At 42.8% G+C, this 20,122-nt stretch overlaps 2 protein-coding genes across 5 annotated transcripts; one reads left to right on the forward strand and one right to left on the reverse strand.

Annotated features, from left to right (window-relative positions):
* The first annotated feature begins 8,761 nt into the window (after positions 1-8,761).
* mtif3 (mitochondrial translational initiation factor 3) lies at positions 8,762-10,921 on the forward strand. Its single transcript, XM_084684103.1, has 4 exons — positions 8,762-8,942; positions 9,214-9,674; positions 10,312-10,463; positions 10,628-10,921. The coding sequence occupies exons 2-4, from the start codon at positions 9,215-9,217 to the stop codon at positions 10,880-10,882; spliced, it is 867 nt and encodes a 288-aa protein (XP_084540229.1). The 5' UTR covers positions 8,762-8,942; position 9,214; the 3' UTR covers positions 10,883-10,921.
* On the reverse strand, positions 10,472-14,906 carry gtf3aa (general transcription factor IIIAa). Of its 4 annotated transcripts, XM_084684101.1 has the most exons (10): positions 14,750-14,906; positions 14,464-14,564; positions 14,220-14,316; positions 14,016-14,107; positions 13,777-13,850; positions 13,586-13,669; positions 13,393-13,472; positions 13,243-13,323; positions 11,893-11,943; positions 10,472-11,242 (listed from the first exon to the last, which is right to left on the reverse strand). In XM_084684101.1, the coding sequence occupies exons 1-10, from the start codon at positions 14,864-14,866 to the stop codon at positions 11,039-11,041; spliced, it is 981 nt and encodes a 326-aa protein (XP_084540227.1). In that variant the 5' UTR covers positions 14,867-14,906; the 3' UTR covers positions 10,472-11,038. The 4 variants fall into 4 exon arrangements, with proteins under 4 accessions (XP_084540227.1, XP_084540228.1, XP_084540225.1 ...); XM_084684102.1 differs by lacking the exon at positions 11,893-11,943; XM_084684099.1 differs by having other exon boundaries at positions 13,243-13,472.
* Positions 14,907-20,122: the final 5,216 nt, after the last annotated feature.

Raw genomic sequence — 20,122 nt, forward strand, 5'->3', positions numbered from 1 at the left:
ACCTTTTGTGTACCTTTTGATCTCAAGCCTTATTGTCATCTCCCATTATTATCTTTTTCCTTCCTATTTAGTTTTCTGTCGGGCGTCTAAGAAAAGTATTATATCATTTGTATTTATTATCTTGGGTTTTGTGTTATTGTATCCTTTGTGATGGTATTCTAAATATGCACACCAGATATGGATATATACATAACAGGTTTCATTAAAAGCAGTATTTATTGTGGAAATTCTGTTATTCAGTTTGAGCAGTTCAATGCAGAGTACATTTTTCTGGAAGTAAAACTGTATCCAGTGCTGAAAAGAGTGCAGCTGTTGCCAAGGCGAGAGCAACACTTTCAGGGTAATGGATGAGAAATTTAGAAGACATTTGCATGCTTAAGAATAGCCCCCTGAATCATTTTCATATCCCAATATCCTCTTTTCTTCCCAAATCTCCATGGCAAGCATTGTGTTTTGGAGCCAGCTTTTGTTTACGTGTTCGTTTGATTTTTTCCCCCTTCTACTTCTTTGTTGTTTCTGACTTCTCGCCCCATCCTAATGACCAGGGTGATCGGTTCCCTCCTCCTCCCCCGCTCCTCAGCGTAGGAGCTCTTTCCCTGCTTTTTGTCACTGAGTTATGACGTAAGCGCTGAGAAAAAAGCCCAGCTCTGTGGTTCTGGGGTATAAAATGTTTGTTTTTTTGTGGCTGCTGGTGATGGGTCACTGCCCATTTCGGAGGGTCCCCAGTTTTCTGCAGATGCGCTCTATTGAGGAGGCGACACGCGGCAGGGCGCTACTGAGGGGGGCTGCTTCTCCCCCTACTACCATAGAAACCAATACACTGGCTTTCAGCTGGCCCGGGCCAGGGGTCCACTGACACCAACCCTTGTCCTGACAGAACCCAAACGGAACTCGGAGCTCTGAATAATACCCATTTGTACCCAGTTTGTCAAACATAATAAGAGCTGCCAGCATTGCTATGACAGCCTGTCTGCAGAGATGACTTTTATAAATGAGGCATACTCTTTGGACGACCACTACCATGATGGTCCACATGGACCACAGGACCACAGAGACCAAACAAAATACTTCCAGAACCGCACAGCAAAATAGTCTCATGGCAGAAACAAAATGACTTGATTCAAAACGAATCTTACCCAAAGTCTTGGTTCTATCTGTCTGTGGTCAGCCAGCTTTTGTGTCAGTGTTTTCAATATTATAGATGATACAGTTGAAAACGACCCTACAGATGTGTAGAATCTTTTGCCAGTACGGGGTATTTACAATGTACTGTAAGATGAAGTGCCAAAATGCTTTGATTGGTTGTGATACAATACAAATATTAGCAATCGTTTTGGGTGGGTGGGGGGGGGTGGGGGGTTTGAATGGAAACATTTCACAAACTTATGCACAAACTTGGTTTATTCCATTATACAGCTATTACCCACTGTAGCTAGGTCTACTATATCATAAAACACATTGATTGTGTATCGTTTGAGTTGTGGTGGTCATTTGAATGTCCTTTCTTTTGTCCTTTTCCCCAAACCATCACTCACCCCATGTGCATGAGTGTGTTAGCGTGTGCACATTCGCATGTACTGTATGCACATGCTTGAGAGGGAGCACATGACGTGTGTCTGGCCCATAAAGTGAGTAGCCCCCTCGAGTGTACGGGCGGTCAAAGTTCACCGTCGACACCCTCACCCCTGGCAGGTGCAGCCTCTGGGGTCCAGAGGAGGGCGGCCCCCTCGTCTCTCCCACCTCTTCACGCTGCTCAGCCAGAGAAAGAGAGGGGTGTGAAAGGGTGCACTCCAGAAAGCCATCACCTGCTCCCTCCGCCCTCCAGTTCCCACTAAACCTCCCCAGCCCGGGCCGGTGCTCCTCCCCGTCTATTCTGATTGCCTGAGATAAAGAGCGAGACAGATAGAAAGGACTAGTGAGAGATGTAGAGAGTGGGTCTTGGAAGCAAGGATGACACGGATTGAGGAGCTACGTTGGGGGGGGGGGGGGGGGGACAAGTGGAGGTAAAAGTCAGACAAAAATCCATTGCGGCAATGACACGGTTTTGGTGTTGGTGTGCAAGTTTCGTTCCCTGGTATGTGAATGAAGTTTGGCAGCAGAAATGTACATTTGTCATGCCCATAGAGTGAATTCGATAGGGATCTGCATGTGGACAGAAAGCCTATGAGTGGAGGTTGGGTATTGATGGACTCTCCTCCCAGCCTCTCCCAGACTACCCTTCCATTGTGAGTTGAGAGAGTGTATCCTCCGACTCAAGGCACTGGAATGCATCTCCTCCATGCCTGTGATGGATGGGGCCTTGTTCCTCACTCCTTTTGCCCCTCCCTCTGAATCCCTCTTTCTCTCCTTTGGGCTTTGACTCTTTCATGACATCCTTTTCTTCTACACCAATAAAAGTCACCGATTCTTCATAGTCTGTTGTGTTGATCTGAGAGGCTCTGTGACTTTTCATCTGGAGTGTGTCACACATCACTATTCAAACCCACATACTCCCTCCAATGCAGATAAATGCATGCGAGCCAAGGGGCTTGGACAGCCACAAAACTCCCAAACATAAACGGAATAGCATACAAGAGAAGAAGAAAAAAAAAAACGGTCTCAAATGATTCACATGGTTTTAATAGATGGCTGATGCTTCCGATGTATAGATATAGTTTTACAAACATCCTCCATCAAGCTTGACATTGTGATGTTTAGTTGGTTGGATGAAGTGAGGCATGCGGCCTTGTTTAAAGGGATCATTGGTTGCTGCTCCATCAAACAGCTTTTTCCACTGATCTGTGGAGAGGCTGTATTAAAAGTTGGACGAGGGCTGTTTAAAAACTATTATTAGAGAGTGTTACACAATGAGCCACTAACAGGAGCAAGGTGGACATGACTAATGCAATGAACTCAACACCATCAGTCATTGTGACCCACCTCTGTGGCATCGCTCATCGCACTCGGAAATTATATTATATACACATACTCGTGAAGCTCAGACACACACTTTCAGTCAGCTACAACTTCACACAATATTGTCAGATTCTGATTGCCACTGTCTTTATTTGTCATGGCAAGACACGCTTGCAAACGTTCAATGGATCCCAGCCTTATCAGCCTTTTTTGGCTGTGCTTCTAACACAAGCTGTCAGTGTGTCTATCAACACTGAGTGGTCATTATATTACAGGCCAAACCGCAAGTAATTTTCTGCCTCGCTGGTCAAATCCATGAAATGATCTCTGTTGGTCTGCAGTTGCTGGCTACCAGTATTCACACACATTTCTCTGGGTTTTTATTGTGACTTCATCCTTTGAATAGTTTTTTTGAAAAACCTTTCCATGTGTCTTTATTGATCTCTGTTTCTCGTTGGACCAAAATGAATGGTTTTAACGTCATTTACATTTGGTCATTTAGCAGACGCTCTGGATAACACCCTCACCCTAATCATGAAAATCATGCCATCTTTACAACAAGGACACTCAGAGAAGACGTGTGTAAATACAACATGACTACGGTGTGTGCGTGTGTTTGTTGTTTAAAGATGCCTTTAAACAACAAATAATTGAGAATTGAATTCAATTTGTGTGTAACCAACTGTGATTACTGATCTATATTTATATATTCAGTGGTAGTGTTAGTGTTTACATGGATACTGTGCATATTGAAAGTCTACTCGCATGTATTAGTCAGTCCTTGTGTAGCCACTTGAAGCAGAGAAAAATGCAAAAAACATTCAAACAAAAAAGGGAAAAAGGGCAGTAATGAATTTACAGGAAAATGAACATTAATGGCACTAGCATTACTCATGTTCCATATAACAAATTATTGGAAATTTGACAAGCACACCAAATTATCTCCTCGTGGCTGCTGGGAGTGTGTTGAAGTCCTCTCTGCCTGCCATGGCAAGACAATTTCAGCTCATTTTACTATTTATAACAATAGAACCACCCATTAAGACAAATTAATGTCATTATCAAGTCTCTATGAAAATGACAACTACCAGCGTTTCGAGCAGCTTTAGAGGCTATTGACGATAATGAAATCCGCTGTACAGGTACTGAAAAGAAACACTCCAAGTAATTATTTTCTAGTAGCTTGTTTGTCTGCCGTCCGTTCGTTTGCTTTCAGCTCAATTATCTGACTCTGTGAGCGCGTGGAGGTGCGTAGTGTTCCGCGGCCCACAGAGCGAGGGGCCTAATTGGGCAATTACCGTCCCGTTTCAGGGCTTTTAGCTCTGCCAGAGTGGATGGAGACCAGGCCATGCACAACCAGGAGGACCTTACACTTACTGAACTACACATATCTGCACTGCACAGACAGACACACGTCCACACGCACGCACACACACACACGCGCACCATCTACACAATCAGCTCGGCAAGGAGGGTCTTACTCAACCACATGGCATTTACACACAGAAAATCAGACCATGTCTGTGCAGAACTATATACACTTCCTAATATTAACAAATACATTGAGTTTCAGTTTTACAGAAACGGGTTTTAATCCCATAAAGAGCTATTTTTTTCTGGGCAGACCTACGTAATAAGTAAATCACTTCAGTGGCTGTGAGGGAATTTCGATGTGGTTTGTGTATTTTGATACTGCGTGCAATGGTATGTCTGTCTTTGTCAAAATATGAGTGTTTGATATTAAAAAGCAGTGAAAACACAGATGGCACAACACATTGTGCTTTCAACGCACCCCCATCCCTACGCTTTCTCCCTCCTCTCACTAATTTTCACATTATCCCAGTGCGCTCTCCCCCTCACTCTAACATTATGTCTCTTCTGTTCTGGATCATGTAGCTTGTGTTAATTAAACCCTCTTTCAGATCATTCCCTTGCTCAAGTGGCTTCAGTGCAGCACCCATTAGTCAGAAAGCTCTGTCATCTGCATTTCGAAATGTAGCTCAACATTTATTAAAGTGAAATTCAACCAGTAATTGCCCGCCTTGGTGTGCCCTGTGTCTGACTCTCACCTCTGAGGCCACCTGCCGAAAGACACCGCCAAACATTTCCCAGCATGCCGCAGGGTAATTAGACCTTTCAGACCCCAAACACTGAGAGCCCTGTAATTGCGTTAACAAAAAGATTAACAGCGACAGCACAAGGATCATTATGTAAAAATACCGGATAATAAGGCATTAGCCTTGATTTTATTTGGATTAGAGAACTGCTAGAGACATGCACATCAGAGGTGTGTCAGCTTTGTGTGCAGAGGCAACATCAGTGAAGATCATTTTCTGAAATGACCGGGAGGGAGTCCAAAAGTTTTAGTAGAGGTGACTTTTATCCTTGGATAACATGCACAATAGAACATTGTCCAACTTCTTGGATCCATTGGATCCTAAAGTCCACACTTCTCTTGTTTAAAAGTCATTTCATGTGAATGTTTCAGTTGTTCTGTATTAATTGAATTAAAAGACTGTCTATTAAGCATTTAGTTGTCAGTAAGCTATTGAACCCACATCTCCTGCATGCTACACGTCTCGACCAAGAGACATCCTTACGATAAGGGATGAGTGCCCCCTGTTGGCCTTCCAATACCTAATGTATTAAAGTCATATTTAACGAATGCTGAATAACATATATTTGGTGTTCATGTTTGTGAATATTGTACAGTTTGTAAAATTCATAAAATGTAGCCGAGTTTTGTTTTGGTGAGTGAATTTACAAAATATTCAAAGGACAAAATTCACAAAATTAAACTTTTTTAACTATGCATTCTGCAACAGTGAAAACTGGAGGGAAATTGATTATTCAGGAAAATAAACCATATTCTGAAACAGTTGTTGCAATTGCAAATTGTGTTTTACATTACACTGTTAAATTGTGTCCTGTTTATGTTTTATTAATGTATATTGAAAGTATCTTGACTCCTTATTTTAAGGGTACATTTTATTAAAGTTATTGATATTTATTATATTTAAGAGATAGCAGCTCTTTGATGAATGACCCTGCAAGGCATTTCTTGTGGTCAAACCTATAGAAGTCCTGTACTACCGATTATTTATAATGGCATGTACCTTCAGTATTTTACAACATACGTTTCATACGTATACCTTCATGCCTCAAATAAATGGCAAAAATATAACTAACGAGTTGATACTTTGTATTGTTTTATTGGGCTATTGGTTAAATAGGCACATATTTTAAGGTGGTCTTATAGATTTTACAACATTTTGCCAACCACATACATGTGTTGTATATATGTGAAATGATCTGAAGAGTATTAAGGTTAAAAATAACCGAGCTAAACTTGCTTCTAAATTGAGAAATGGTGCGCAGGAGCATGATGTCTTAATATATCAAAACATGGGGAGGGTTCTAGCAAAAAGCAAAAGGTGGGTATTAAGGGGCGGGTGAGTTGGCATCTTGCATTCGGGTATTGTAGGTTATATGGTTCACTGGACGTGTCCTTGGGAAAAATCCGCCTCACATGCCTGTCCTGCATTGGTATTGAGGACTAAAGGGAAGATGTAAAAGACACATTGTTCCAAATTGTAACAGTCTCCTTTGAGAGGATACAGAAAGGTTCTCGCGTGGTAACTTACCTTTTTGTTGGTGTGTCTCAACTATGCAGGGTGCCAGCACGAGGATGCAGAGTTAGCGCGCTAATTAGGAAATGAGGAGACTCGAAGTCCTCGTCTTGAATGCTCTTTCGTGGAGCGCATCTTTCTTTCGAGTCAGTCAGGCGTGTACAATCATCCACCTGCTACTCCCTATACGACACACGTTTTTGTTCGCACTTTCTTAGAATTGTACTTAGAATTCTCAACCATAGGCAGTTTTGTACCCCATACATGCGCAAATATATTTTGACATTTGTGTGAATGACCTCAATCATTATATATTTAGTTGTGTCTACAACACAGCACCGCAAACTGCCTAAAGAATCCTTCCTATTATGCTTTACATCAGAAAGTGCTTTGGCAACTTCAAAAGAATCCAATGTAAATTCACGCCACAGCTGCCACAAATAGGGCATATGACTCACGCTCATCAAATTAAAATAAACGTTTGCAAATAGCCATGGCTCGAGCAATAGAACAAAATCAAGAATAAAAATAAACTTGTTTAACTGGAGGCTACTCCTTAATCTAAAACCTTCGTGACCGATATGTAGGCCTAAGACACATATAGGCCTATACATCCTAGCACATTAGGTGGCATAGACATTTTTCTCTATGTTCAAGGTTTCTTTTGAACTGTGACAGTTTTTGTCACAGGCGAAACCGTTCACAGGCTATCTTCATCTCGGTCCACCAGTGAACAACCTTTCTCGTTCTCCATTGGTTTAGTTAGTCAATAGTCTAACGGGCAAGAATATAGCAACCCTCTCCCCTGCAACCCCTGACCCCGACCGCTTTATTCATTTTTAGCTGAGCTGGGGGACATTGTGGATGTCTGAGTAAAGGGGGTGCACCTGTGGCTAGGCAGGTGACAGTTTGCTTTTGGAGAGAGGGGTTGCCAAAACGAGCTGCACCACTCCCTGACACTGGGGTTAAAGCCATTGAAGAATGCACAGATTAGACTCTCTTTGTACCAGCCAGCGTTAAACAAATTAATCTATTGCTGCTCATCTGACTGTAAAATCTCTCGAATTACTGTTTCTATGGACCAAGGCCTAGACCGGGGAGAAATATAGGCTACCGCAAAACAAAACAATCAGTCACTCCTTGTTCTAAGTCTATATTGCTGATCGTCAAATATGACTAAAAAAATAAATAGTTTACCCTCATAAAGTGGAATGTGATGGAAAACACACATTTGCATTCCAACATTTAAGGACAGACCCATACACAAAAACGTCTCTCATCCTTTCAAACGGGTTGCCTTTGAAGGCTATTTAGACACCACTTTTGTCTCTTGGCGTTTTTTTCTCGCTACATTAAACGTACGGAGATGGGACTGCTTTTTATGATTGACCCCTACTCCGCCTTTTTGCAACAAATTCTGTAGATTATTATAACGAAAACGCATGGGATTGGGGACGATATGTTAATACATTGGAATAGTTTATAATTGTGATTTTATATGCTTATCTAATTTGCTACAATTTAAGATGCCGCGTATGAGAAAAATACAACACAAAGACGCGCAGAGAGGGGTGTTAGGCGGGGTCAAACTGTGTCAACCCGAGTTACGTTCAGATGAGCGGCGCTGTAGCTGGATTGCGCGCACTGGCGCATGTGTCAGTCCGTTTTAAAGACCCTCTTTTCATTTCAGCCTCTTAATGTCATTAAAGAGGCCTATCTGATTGTTAACTTCATGAATGGAATTTATTTTTGAATGCATAGCATGTAGACTAATTTCGTTTCCTCAAAGCCCAGGCTATTATAACCCATTGTAGGCCTACTGAAAAAAGACAAAACAACAGCTTCTAATGTTATTTTGACAATATTCTAAGCTTCAGAGGTAAAGAATCTGAAACAGATCAAGGAGCAGAACATTCTTTACGAAATCAGACCAAAAGACTACCTTTACCAGCTATCTGACTATGGTTTCAGAAATGTGGCCCCAGGTGACGCCTGCTCATTCTAGCCTAGTCGTCGTTACAGACCCATATTCACATAATCACACATTTATCATTAACCACACATTCGACAATCATCAATACCATTATAACAGTACATTTTAAGTAGCGTGTGGTCGAATTCTTTAGGGAGTGTTTGCTGTTATTTAGGTTCTATCTGCATACCAAATCAATCGCTCACATTCAAAGAAAACTACAAATCCCATTACCTTGCGTCGACGTCATCATGGTGCGCATACAGCACCAACCCACCATGTCATTAAGAGCAGTAGCAATGTACCAAGGTGCCAGTAATATAACATAGTTTGATTCTTGCAAATTCCGTCTCAAATCCACGTATCATTTTGCTCTCGTACCTCAATCCTGTGGACGTTGCCTACGCGGAAGAATACATTGTACTTTAAAGCGCTATCGTTATCCAGTAAGCAAAATAAGACGCCTTGATTATATAGCCTAACTTGCTCCCATGCTTGTGGCCTGTTTTGAATGCCAAATGTTTACTGCTTGTTTGTTTAAATGCACGCTAGCCATCTGTCCTCTATCTTCTTGTCTATCCTATGTACTTTTGCATATTTGAATACGGCAAACTAATTTTTGTAGCCCCTCATAGATATGGGAACCCCTGATAGAGGCTCCTATGTTCAACCACAGTAATACATAATTATTTAATGGAACTCTTAATTCGTCCCCAGGATGTCTGTGGGCTGTCTGAGGTGGGTGCTGAGTCATGCTGTCAGGGTGTGTGGAGGCAGTGTCAACCCCTGGAGAACGACATCAGTTCTACTGTGTGGCAGTGGTAGATGCACTACTGCACTCAATTGGAGATGGGTTCAATTCGCTCCTTTAACAACCACAGTTGACGAAACTGGAGAGGAACCGCTGTCCAAAAAGAAAAAGCAAGATTCCAGAGCCCGTGCTTCCATAAGCAGTGTTGGACGGAAGATCCACCAGCGCCACCTGCAGGTGATCAGCGAGATGGGCGAGAACCTCGGCACCATGCACCGAGCAGACGTCCTTAGACTCATGGACGAGCGTGGACTAAAGCTGGTGCCGCTCAACGAAAACAAAGACCCACCCGTGTACCGCCTTATGAGTGGTAAACAGATCCACGAGGAGCAACTCAAGCTGCGTGAGAAGCAGAAAGCCAAGGGAGGTATATAACGTTGGGAAGCACTCCGCACCGCGAGAAGAGTTACATTTACATTGTAATTTAGCAGACGCTCTTATCCAGAGCGACTTACAATAAGTACAGGGCAAATAGGGTGAAGTGCCTTGCCCAAGGACACGTCATTGGGCACGGCGGGGAATCGATCCAGAAACCTTCTGATTACTAGTCCCACTCCCTCACCGTTCAGCCATCTGACTTCCATGAGTTAACAATTCCATACAGCAGGGCTGTTCAATACCGGTCCTCAAGGTACATTGTCCTGTCTGCTTTCGATGTGTCCCTGCTCCAGCACACCTGATTCAAATGAATGGTCATTATCAGACGTCCACAAGGCTTCATGACAACCCATTCATCTGAACCAGGTATGTTGGAGCAGGGATGCATCTTAAACATACAGGACCGTGGACCTTGGGGACCAGGATTGAACACCCTTGCCGTAGAGAAACGCCAAGGTGTCCTGCTTAGTTTCACGATTTCAAAACCATCCCTCCAAGATGACCTTCCACATAGATTTTAAAGTGTGCAAAGATTAACCCTACAGATTAACAGAAGGTCAATGGTTTAATGCTGTTCATTATGCACGACTGAATAGGGCACTCAAACCTAACGTGTGTCTCTACAGCCCCAGTGGAGGTGAAAGAAGTCATCTTTTCATCGGACATCGCTGCACATGACCTCTTAACCAAACTGAACCACGTGCGGAGCTGGCTTAACAAGAAGAACCACGTTAAAATAACTCTGAGATCAGGACGCGTTCAACAAACACAGCCACTGGTAAGAGCTTTGTGGAAGAAAAAATATATATTTATGTTGACAGGTATATAACACAAAATGTGAACAAACTCGTCCCAAGCACTTTTCAAAGGTGTCTCTGGAAAATGACATGAAATACAATATATATATATTTTTATATCTTTCATTTTGTGTTTTAACCACAGGACACAGCCCTGGAGCACATGGTGCAACAAATAGAAGCAACAGTCGGGTTCGTCTCCAGGCCCAAAGTCATTCGTGATGGCAAATCCGCCATGTGTATCCTTCGTCCACCTTCGGCTAAAGAGCTGTTGGAGGAGAAGAACAAACCAACTGTGGCACAGCCCAGCATCCCTGGGTCACAGCCCAGCGTCCCAGAGTCACAGCCTCCGAAGCCCACAATGCCATCGCCTGATAGTCCAAAAGACTCCCAAGACTGAACCAGGGCAGCGACCGAAATAAAGCATTTTGTATTGAAACTATGGTGCATTTGGTAACTTCAAATAACTTCAAAACAAGCTTGAAAGTGTGACCAGAGAGAGAAAAAAAAATATTCACCAAATCACGTAATACTGCAATAGGGAAAGCCTTAGGGCTTAGACAGTCAGGACAGGGTTACACAAGTTTGTGTCCTTCAGCAGAGATGCCAGGTCAGTGGGCTCAGATCCACCGGTGCTTATTTGCTCCGGCTGACGGCTCCCAATGGACTGTGTCGCTTGCTGCTGTGGAAAGCAATCTCTTTTCCCGGATTTGTATCCACTTAATCTGGAAACAAGGGATCTCTTCGGGCGAGGCTTCCTCTGCAAAGGAGAAGGTGTTTAAATGTTGGACCACAGTAGTGAACTGAGCCTCTTGGTTGTTTTGTTATAGAGGTAACATGGTAATACTGTTGTTAACGAGCCCAAACAAGACAATGTACAACTTCTGGATGTAGTGTATGCATTATCAATCTGCCTCTCTGATTAAATAATGGATACCGTATTGCGGGGATAGTATCAACCTGCCTCACAACATTGGATTTTTCCCCGTCTTCTTCTGCCCCCTCTACACATGTAGGTGTTTGAGTCTGAAGCTACTGACTTGATGCATGATGGAGCACAGTCCAATGAGTGGAGACACATAGTTGTAGCTGAGCATGATATTTTTATATCAGAGGCTGGAGACAGTACTTGCAACCATGTATATGATCGTTTTTTTATAAATAAGATGGGGGGGGGTATACTTTGGTTCATAAAAAAGTATGTATAAATATATATACACTGTAGTCTGCTCCACCTTGTCACTCCCAGTTGGCTAAATCAAGGTAAGTACAGCCGAAACAATGCAAAGCGAGACAGCATTCTCACAGAAAAACGTTTTCCATTGAATGCAAATACAATGATTTAGTTTCGGTTTGATACCAGGAGACGTTGCTACTTTCTGCGAGTTTGCTCGAAAAAGAAAATCTAACCTGTTTCTTGAGTTCAGGATTGTGGACAACACCGTGTCGTTGTAAGCTTTGCTGTGAACGGAAAAGGGGACATGGAGTACAGTTACATGTCACAGTGTATAGTACACTTTTATACACTGTATACATGTTGACGTTCATGTATGTGCATGACTTGCATCATGAGAGTGCGATTCTGTGCTTTCCTATTTGAGAACATTGTAAGTGCTAAGTGCTATAAATGGTAAGAGAACTAGCTTAGTCTGAATGAGCTCCTTGTCTACACCCCGTCCACTTCCCATCCTTACATGCAGGGTGCAAATTACAGTGGGGGGTTTGACCCCCCTAATTAAGACTTGGATCCCCCCCAAAAGAGTTAAAAACAACAGGTACGGGGGGGGGGGGGTGTGATATATCATTCTTACTTGTAGTCGTAAATATGATTTTACGCCCTGGGGAAGAAGCCGACCCCCGATTGTCATTGTATAATTCGCACTCTGCTTACATGGATGTTGAAATGCCCATAATTAGTCTGGTGTCCAAAATAATTGTCTTGATTCAAAGTCATTCTAATCAAAGAGCTCTTCGTTGTAAAAAGTAAAGAGGAATGACACGGAATTGTCTTAATGACAGATTCAGAATCAGAGGAGCATTTGTAGTGGGGTCTCACAAACAGGGCCAAGCAGCTTCATTAGAGTGATATTGTGGCAGCAATCAATTCTGTTGGTGCCGAGGTGTGCACTGTCGGCGATATAAAAACAGAAATGACGCAACTTCAAACGGGAGGCACAAAAGCCCAGGGTGTCCATCAGCCATACATACAGACCTGACTCCCCAGGTGGCTGAGCGGTTAGGGAATCGGGCTAGTAATCTGAAGGTCGCCAGTTTGATTACCGGCCGAGGCAAATTATGTTGTGTCCTTGGGCAAGGCACTTCACCCTACTGCCTGTACTTACTGTAAGTCGCTCTGGATAAGAGCGCCTGCTAAATGACTAAAATGTAAATACAGCCACTGTACAGTCTGTACTTACAGACCTCCCTCATCTCTCTCCCACAGATTAACATAACTATAGCAGTAACGGAGGGGGGCCTAGTTCAAGTTCATTCTACCGCCGGAGGGCACAGATGGAGAAGAATTGCAGCGTGGTTGAGCGAGAAACTCCTTCCCTCCGAAAATGACCATCGTTAAATTGATCGGTCATGTATCACTCGCTAGAGGCTCGATATAACAACTTCTCACACACACACACACACAGAGAGCAAGAGAGAGAGAGACCTAAGATACAAATGCATTACAACAATAAGCATCATTACTATATTAACCATTGTAGACCTGGTCACGTTCTCATTTTGACAACAGGTACACTTTCCTACCTTCATGGCAAAGGTCTTTCCACAGCCAGCATGAGGACAGGTGAAGGGCCTCAGCTCCTCATGGAAGGAGCCAATGTGGTTCTGCAGGTTGAATATTGTGGTGAAGGACCTTTCACAACCCTCTCTGGGACATTTCAGCACCTGGCGCACCTCAGAGTGAACCTGCTGGTGTTGCTGCAGAAACCACGTATCCCGGAACACCTTGTTGCACTTGTTACACGGCAGAAGAACTTGAAAGACAAAAATGTAAAGGCTGTCATTCCACCTTCAGAATAGTAGATCGTTTTCACTGCCTAATGTGCCAAACATAATTCTCAACACCTATGAGGTTAAAAAAACGTACCCCTGTGTGATTCTCTTCTGTGCTTTGTGTATTCTGTCCAGGTTCGTCCGATAAAAGAACACTCTTGTTCCACACAGGGGTAACCTGAAAATAATAAACAACTGAACAGTGAGTTTCACTGTGACAGAACATCCATGATTTTCACCAGCCCAAGCTGGCTAACAGTTGAACTGTGTCAGTCTGAAGATTACCTCTGTGAACCTTCTCATGACGTTTCAGCTTGTTGGGGAAAGAGAATCTTTTCTGGCAGCCTTCAAAGCTGCATCTAAAGAGAAAATTGAAAAGAGAAAGGAGGTTCTTATCAGGCAGACCACAAGTACAAAATTGGACTAGGTTATCAAGTTTATCAGTGTGTGAGAAACCTAATAGGGATAGCATCCATGCCAAACGACATAATGTTAGACAATAGAGTAGGTCTTGGTTAACTTACTGATATAGTGGCAGCAGGGTGTGCTCTTCACATTGATGAGACTTCAACTGCTTGTTCTTTTTGAAAATTTTGCCGCAGCCTTCAAAAACACACTATACGATTGATTAAAATCAGGTTAGTTAGTATATTTTAATTACCGACAACCATATACAATATGCAAGTATCATAATGTCCAGTGTACGCCTGCTATTAACATGTACTTACCGCATACTGTTTCTGTTCTTGGTTGTGAATGCGACTGATATGTTTCTGCAGATTAGCATTGGTAGTAAACCCATTTGTGCATCCGTCCAACGTGCACCTGTCAAAACATAATGCATGACAACAAATCCATGCACTTGGCGTGAAAAAAATAAGTATTTTATATTGAATCGTCAGTGTAGCCGATTGAGATTTTAAACGCATACACACACACAGGCAACAACACGCACGCTGACAGCCTACTCACCGAAAGGGTCTCTCCCCGCTGTGGGTGAGCTCGTGGCGCGCCAAGTGGTACTTGGTGCAGAAGGACCTTCCACAGCCTTCGCGGTCACACACAAATGGTTTCTAATAAACGACAGCAACTGCATGAGTGAATATGCGTTAACAAAATACTTACAAACCTTACACACTCTATTGCTAGCTACGTACTGGCGTACACTCGTTGTCAGATGGCTTCCGCATGGACCAACGCGTCCCAAAAATTTGCATCATGCTAGGCTAATCCTGGCTACTGTTGCTTAGTTTCTTACCACTCCAGTGTGTTTGCACATGTGGGCTTCGAGTTTCCATTCTTTGTTGTAAAATGCTTGACAGTCAGGGAATGAACATATGAAGCTTCTGAGCTGTCGTGGCTTCTGTTTGTCCATTTTTACACAGGAAATGTGTGGTGGGATTTCTTTTTCGTTTGGCGGTCTACGCTAGACAATCTGTTTGACTGCGTTCTACTGCCCTCCGCAGGGCAAGATGGTCATAGAGTTGTCAGATTGGAAATTTTAAACTAGGCCTATGTACCAGAGGCTTAAAATGATCGTACACGAATCAATAATCAATATTGCTATGGTTAATGAATGCCACTTGGACATGACAAAGGAGACTAGGCAATGTGGAAAGTTAGATGAACAAACACTAATTGAAATTGCACCCACGGCATGGGCAAATAGATTATTTGGCCAAAAGGCTGTTTCCCACAAGTGTAACAGTTATTTAATTTGTTCAATTATGTAAAATAATTGTATCAACATTAAGAATTACTTAATGTTGAGGCAGAGACTGTAGCACCTATGGGACATTTAGTAATACAATGTGGTATGATGGCACAGTGTCTTGCACTGTCGACTCACATCATTCAGTCCCTTGGTTAGATCTCTGCCTGTGGTACTATTCAGTGCTCAGATGGGCCTTTCTGAGTGGAGCTTTTTGTTTGGATGTTTCTTCGAAAACATTTGATTTCAAATTGTTTAATTTGAAGTGTAGCCTATTCATTATCAAGCAGAATAAATTACATAAACCTAACCATGATACACATTTATGAGTGGTTTTGCATATGATCAACAATAGGTATCAACATACATTTTGTGAATTTCCATCTCGGTCTTAATCTCACAGCATGGTACCTCATTTTTTTTCAGACAATTCCATTTTGTATCATTTGGCACCGGATTGGTTGGCACCAGCCACTTACTCAATTATGCAATTATTCCACTCACATGGTGGAGCCGGTCTCAACCAACTTCCGGATGAATTGCACGAGCAAGATACCAAATTATTTTTATTTTGCGAGCATCAGACAATATAGCTTTAGACCATAATAGGCTACAACACCAGCATTTTACTGGTATCCCAAATAGGGTGACCAGACGTCCGGATTTCGTCCGGACAGTGCGGTTTTCCAGCCCTTTGTCCGGACCGCTGTTGCTGGTCCTCCTTTTCGCCTTTTCGTCCTCCTTTTTGACCCTTCCTGCCCACCATCGCAATTTACCACTCGCGTAGGCTTTCAGCTGCCAAAAAGAAAGACCTCCTTCAAACCTACGTGGAGTTTAGAACTCCACCTTTAAGAGCAGCGAAGATCAATGTCATGCCTTCTGTAAGCTGTGTCACATTGACAGAGCTTACAGAGCTCCCCCACACACACACACACACACCAAAGTGTCCTCCTTTTCAGGTTCATGCTTCTGGTCAACCTAATCCCAAAGATTTTGCGGTAACTTGTTGTTCCTTCTGTAGCCTAATTACTTAGAATTAATTTCTTTTTTTTACTGAAAAAAACTTACTTATTATCCCTTTAATGGTTCCCTAAATAGTGTATTACAGATGCAATCTGAAATTATAAAAACAGTCAACTGTCTTTTGTACACAGTGAATCACTGTAAATGTTAGCCCCCCACCACTACTTCTAGCCTTGCCCATCCCTCTCATGAAATAGTCCTCCTTAGTTGTGTTTTTACAAGATAATTTAATAAGAAACTATGATCTGGTTTTGAAATGGAAAATACCACTCAAGACTACCATCCAGTGGTCACAGAGGGCATTAAAACTCAATACTGTCAAGTTTGTCTTTAATTGTAACATTCTTTCATTTCTTGAGGTAATGTGTTCTTTCAGTAGTCTGCATCTCGTGTGTTTTGCTCTTTAAAACTAACTGGACTTTCCATGTTATTGTTTTAATGTAACTGTGTATTGATGGACAACCTAAATCAAAATTGTAAAGCATTCACAGAGTATAAAAAATGTGTTTACTTAATAAATATGTGAAATGTCAACAAAAGAAACAGTTCAAGTCAGATTCCATTCTCTTCAAGAGACCAAGGACCTCAGCTTTTGCATGACCTGAAGGCCAAGCAGGTAGTACCTGAATATTAAAACGTGTTTCCCCAATAGCCTGCAGGTGGGGCATCTAATATGAACCAAATCTGTCTCCCGTATCGCAACACTGATATACCTACCATATCTTCTCCCACCCCCACACTTACACACGATGAGATTTGTGAATGCACACGGTCACAGGCTTTTAGACACTCATTAGCCCATGTTAATACAATAAGTGCCAGATGTCATTTCATGGTGCGATGTCTTGGAATTTTACCCCCCACCCCCAACTTCACAACACAGGATTCCAGCCCCCTTCTTTAAACAGCCTTCTATCTTTCAGACTTTTTACTTGCTCTGGCTGCCAATATACTAACAGAACACACGAACCGGATTCCCAACTATCTCACAAATTCACAAATGCTACATTCAAACACTGATGAAGCACACAAAGTATACTATCATTGTCATGGTCTTCGGGGGGATCTTCATGGGCAGGCAGCTGTTTTTAGGAGCTGATATACCCCACCCCACTCCAAGCACATCTTGTTGTCGTGTCTATAGACAGCACATGCTGAGTTTGAACAAAATCTTAATTAAGGCTTCTAATCCTCCATGCCATCGCCTGACCAGCGCTGTGCCATCACGTGAAATTATGGAAAGAGCAGCAGGGAAGGGGGTGGGCGGGAGGAGGGGAGGGGAGGGGGGGGGGATTGGACAGTCCTTCTCCCATTTTTGCGATGGTTAGGTAGGCATGGGAAGGTTGTTTTTTTGTCTGTGGGTTTACAAAAATGACACATGAGCAGTGGTTTACAGGAGACTAAAGAAAATTCCCTTTTTTTTTTACCCTAACCCTTTCTTTTTTACCATTAGTGGTGGTAATTACATCGATATGTCCACAAACATGGTCTGCTGCGAATCAGGATATCCAATTCCGAAACAATGAAAAGGAGTGCAGTTGGTTGAATGTTGTTGCCCCTTTATCTTGTTCTGTGCTGGGGTTTAAGGTTATTTTAACTTGCCACATTTTGAAGTCTAAAATCGATCTGTGTGAACATCTTTAGTTATTACAGGACTAATGGGTCTCCAATCACCCCTGCAATGATTGGGTTTATGTGAACCAATATATTTTATTCAAAAGTTCACTATGTACAGCTGTAGGAGGTTTGAAGATTCTTCATGGCATCACCTTATCCGGCGATGAAAAAAGCTATGTGATTCGGGAGAAATCGTGCCCCACCTCTCAATGGAGCAAATGCCCTGATGGAAGACCTGTGACAGACGAGTCGAAAATGAGCGTGACATGTCTTAAACAGGCGAAGCCTCATAGCCCTGACATTTGACAAGACGATGGGCACAAGCACTGATTATTGCCTCCACTTAAGCCTGTAATGAATATTCAGCACTGGCCTTTCTGAAAGACAACAAATGTCAGGATGCAAAAAATCCCAAAAACTGCTAGTGATTGATTGAAACTTCTGAAGGTGTCCAGATGGTGCTTTGTGGAATGTGATATTATTTACAGGTTAATAAGATAAGTTAAAAGCGTTGAGGGGAACACTTTCCGAAATATTCGTCTCATATTAGACTGAGGGTGAATTTAACCAATTATAATGGCGGTCAGGAAATACTCTATTGAATAGAAAACATATATTCCACATTTTCACTTACTCTCAAAACATCTCAGCCATTAGTCCTCTTGTCTACCCCGAGACACCCCAGCCCGTCCCTCTCAACTGACAAAGGTGCCAATAATGGAGGGGAAAGGCCGGGGAGGGATATGCCAAGGAGGTGCCCCCCCTTCTTACCCACCCTCTAGAACCATGCGGACCACAGGGGCTGGGTTAATCACATTAAAGGCCAAGGAGAGAGATGGGAAGTAGACAGCACCGTGACAGCCGGGGGAGGCACTGGCACAACTAATCCCGTTAGGCCAAGGAAAAAGGGGGACGCCGTCACTCCTACTAGGCTGGGAGGGAAAAAAACATTTTCCCAGGAATGAGTTCACCTGTATGGTAACACAGAAAAGTTGGCCTTTTGATGCCTATTAGAATGAAACAATTACACTTGGCAAATACAAATAGATTTTTTTTTTCATCCCGGCAAATGGATTGTCGAGGCATGAAAAAACAAAGAATCGGTTACAGACAGTGGCATTGCATGGACTCGTCTTTTATGCCCGCGGCACAGCAGTTCTTTGAAACCCCGCAGTCTCTCAAACATTGAGAAGACAAGGAGGGGTGCCAGTAGAAGGATAGGGCTTACTTTATCTGTCATTGTAAGCGCACCCGAGTTCAACCTTAATGTAAACCTTACCAGTCTGGATAAGAATAGGATGCGCTCTCTAAAAATATGTCCCGCTGTGTAATCCGGCAGATGGCCACAGCCGTGGACACTGTCTGACCGGCTGGCCACTACAGGGATAACAGGGAAAGTCCGATCACAAGGCCTCCGAAGGCCTGGGAGACTTTAAATCAAGAGTCTTTACTACCCTCAGCTATGCTGGGAAACTGAGCCGTCAGTTTGAATCCGTCAAGTTTCTACTTAATCTCACACTCCACTTCTCTCTCCTCGTTCTTTCTTTATTGTATCTTTCTCTTTGTGGGGGGGATTAAGCCGAGTGGTAAAACAGTGATTTAATGATCTTTCCCTGGCTGTGTGCACCACTTAAACCATGAGACAAACAAGCAGAGGGATTTTGGGAGTCACCCCCTCTGAGCGCTGAGGGAGACTGTGTGAGGCTTTTGATGCAGCTTAGGCTTTGGTTATTTTCTTCTATCTATGGTCTGATTTGTTGTGGTCTGGTCTGGGAATTTTTGGGGGGAATTTTTATACAAGTGCATTAGAATACAGGGGAAGGCAAACAGACATCCAGTGGAACAACAATTTTAATTGTTTGTTGATTATAGTAGGAGTTCATTTTAATGAAAATTGGGTTTTAAGCATAACTGCCACCAACCGACAGGATTAAATGCTAACTCTAATTAATTATCCATCCTTTTCTGATCCAAATGGGGCAACAGCATATACCCAGTGAAATTGTAAAATGTTTTCTAGCAAATATGACGTTGAGTCATTAAAATGTTGACAGTGATTAAAACCTGCGTAATACATGTTTGATAAATAACAAATAACAAGCAGCTCTGATTTTAGATCTGTATGTGGGGCTATAAGGTCATCTGCTTCCATGGTCCGTGGTTGGGGTAAAGGGGGATCAGGAGTCATTAGGATGGGAGGAAAGACCAGAGCTTTCTCTGCACCTGAAGAGAGACTTCTCAACACAGCCACACTGTCTAGGCCTCTAGTCTCTGGGGGAA

The sequence above is a fragment of the Hypomesus nipponensis genome, chromosome 20 (genome assembly GCF_054491055.1).
Source record: "Hypomesus nipponensis isolate SF chromosome 20, ASM5449105v1, whole genome shotgun sequence".
NCBI lineage: Eukaryota > Metazoa > Chordata > Actinopteri > Osmeriformes > Osmeridae > Hypomesus > Hypomesus nipponensis.

Bases quoted from the DNA above. Each gene is read 5' to 3' on its own strand.
- mtif3 (XM_084684103.1), top strand. From the start codon at position 9,215: ATGTCTGTGGGCTGTCTGAGGTGGGTGCTGAGTCATGCTGTCAGGGTG. The intron at 9,675-10,311 runs GTATATAACGTT...GTGTCTCTACAG, and splicing joins GAAGCAGAAAGCCAAGGGAG to CCCCAGTGGAGGTGAAAGAA. The intron at 10,464-10,627 runs GTAAGAGCTTTG...TTTTAACCACAG, and splicing joins TTCAACAAACACAGCCACTG to GACACAGCCCTGGAGCACAT.
- gtf3aa (XM_084684099.1), bottom strand. From the start codon at position 14,866: ATGGACAAACAGAAGCCACGACAGCTCAGAAGCTTCATATGTTCATTC. The intron at 14,108-14,219 runs GTAAGTACATGT...TCAATCGTATAG, and splicing joins AAGAACAGAAACAGTATGCG to TGTGTTTTTGAAGGCTGCGG. The intron at 11,944-13,242 runs GTAGGAAAGTGT...TTCCGTTCACAG, and splicing joins GAAAGACCTTTGCCATGAAG to CAAAGCTTACAACGACACGG.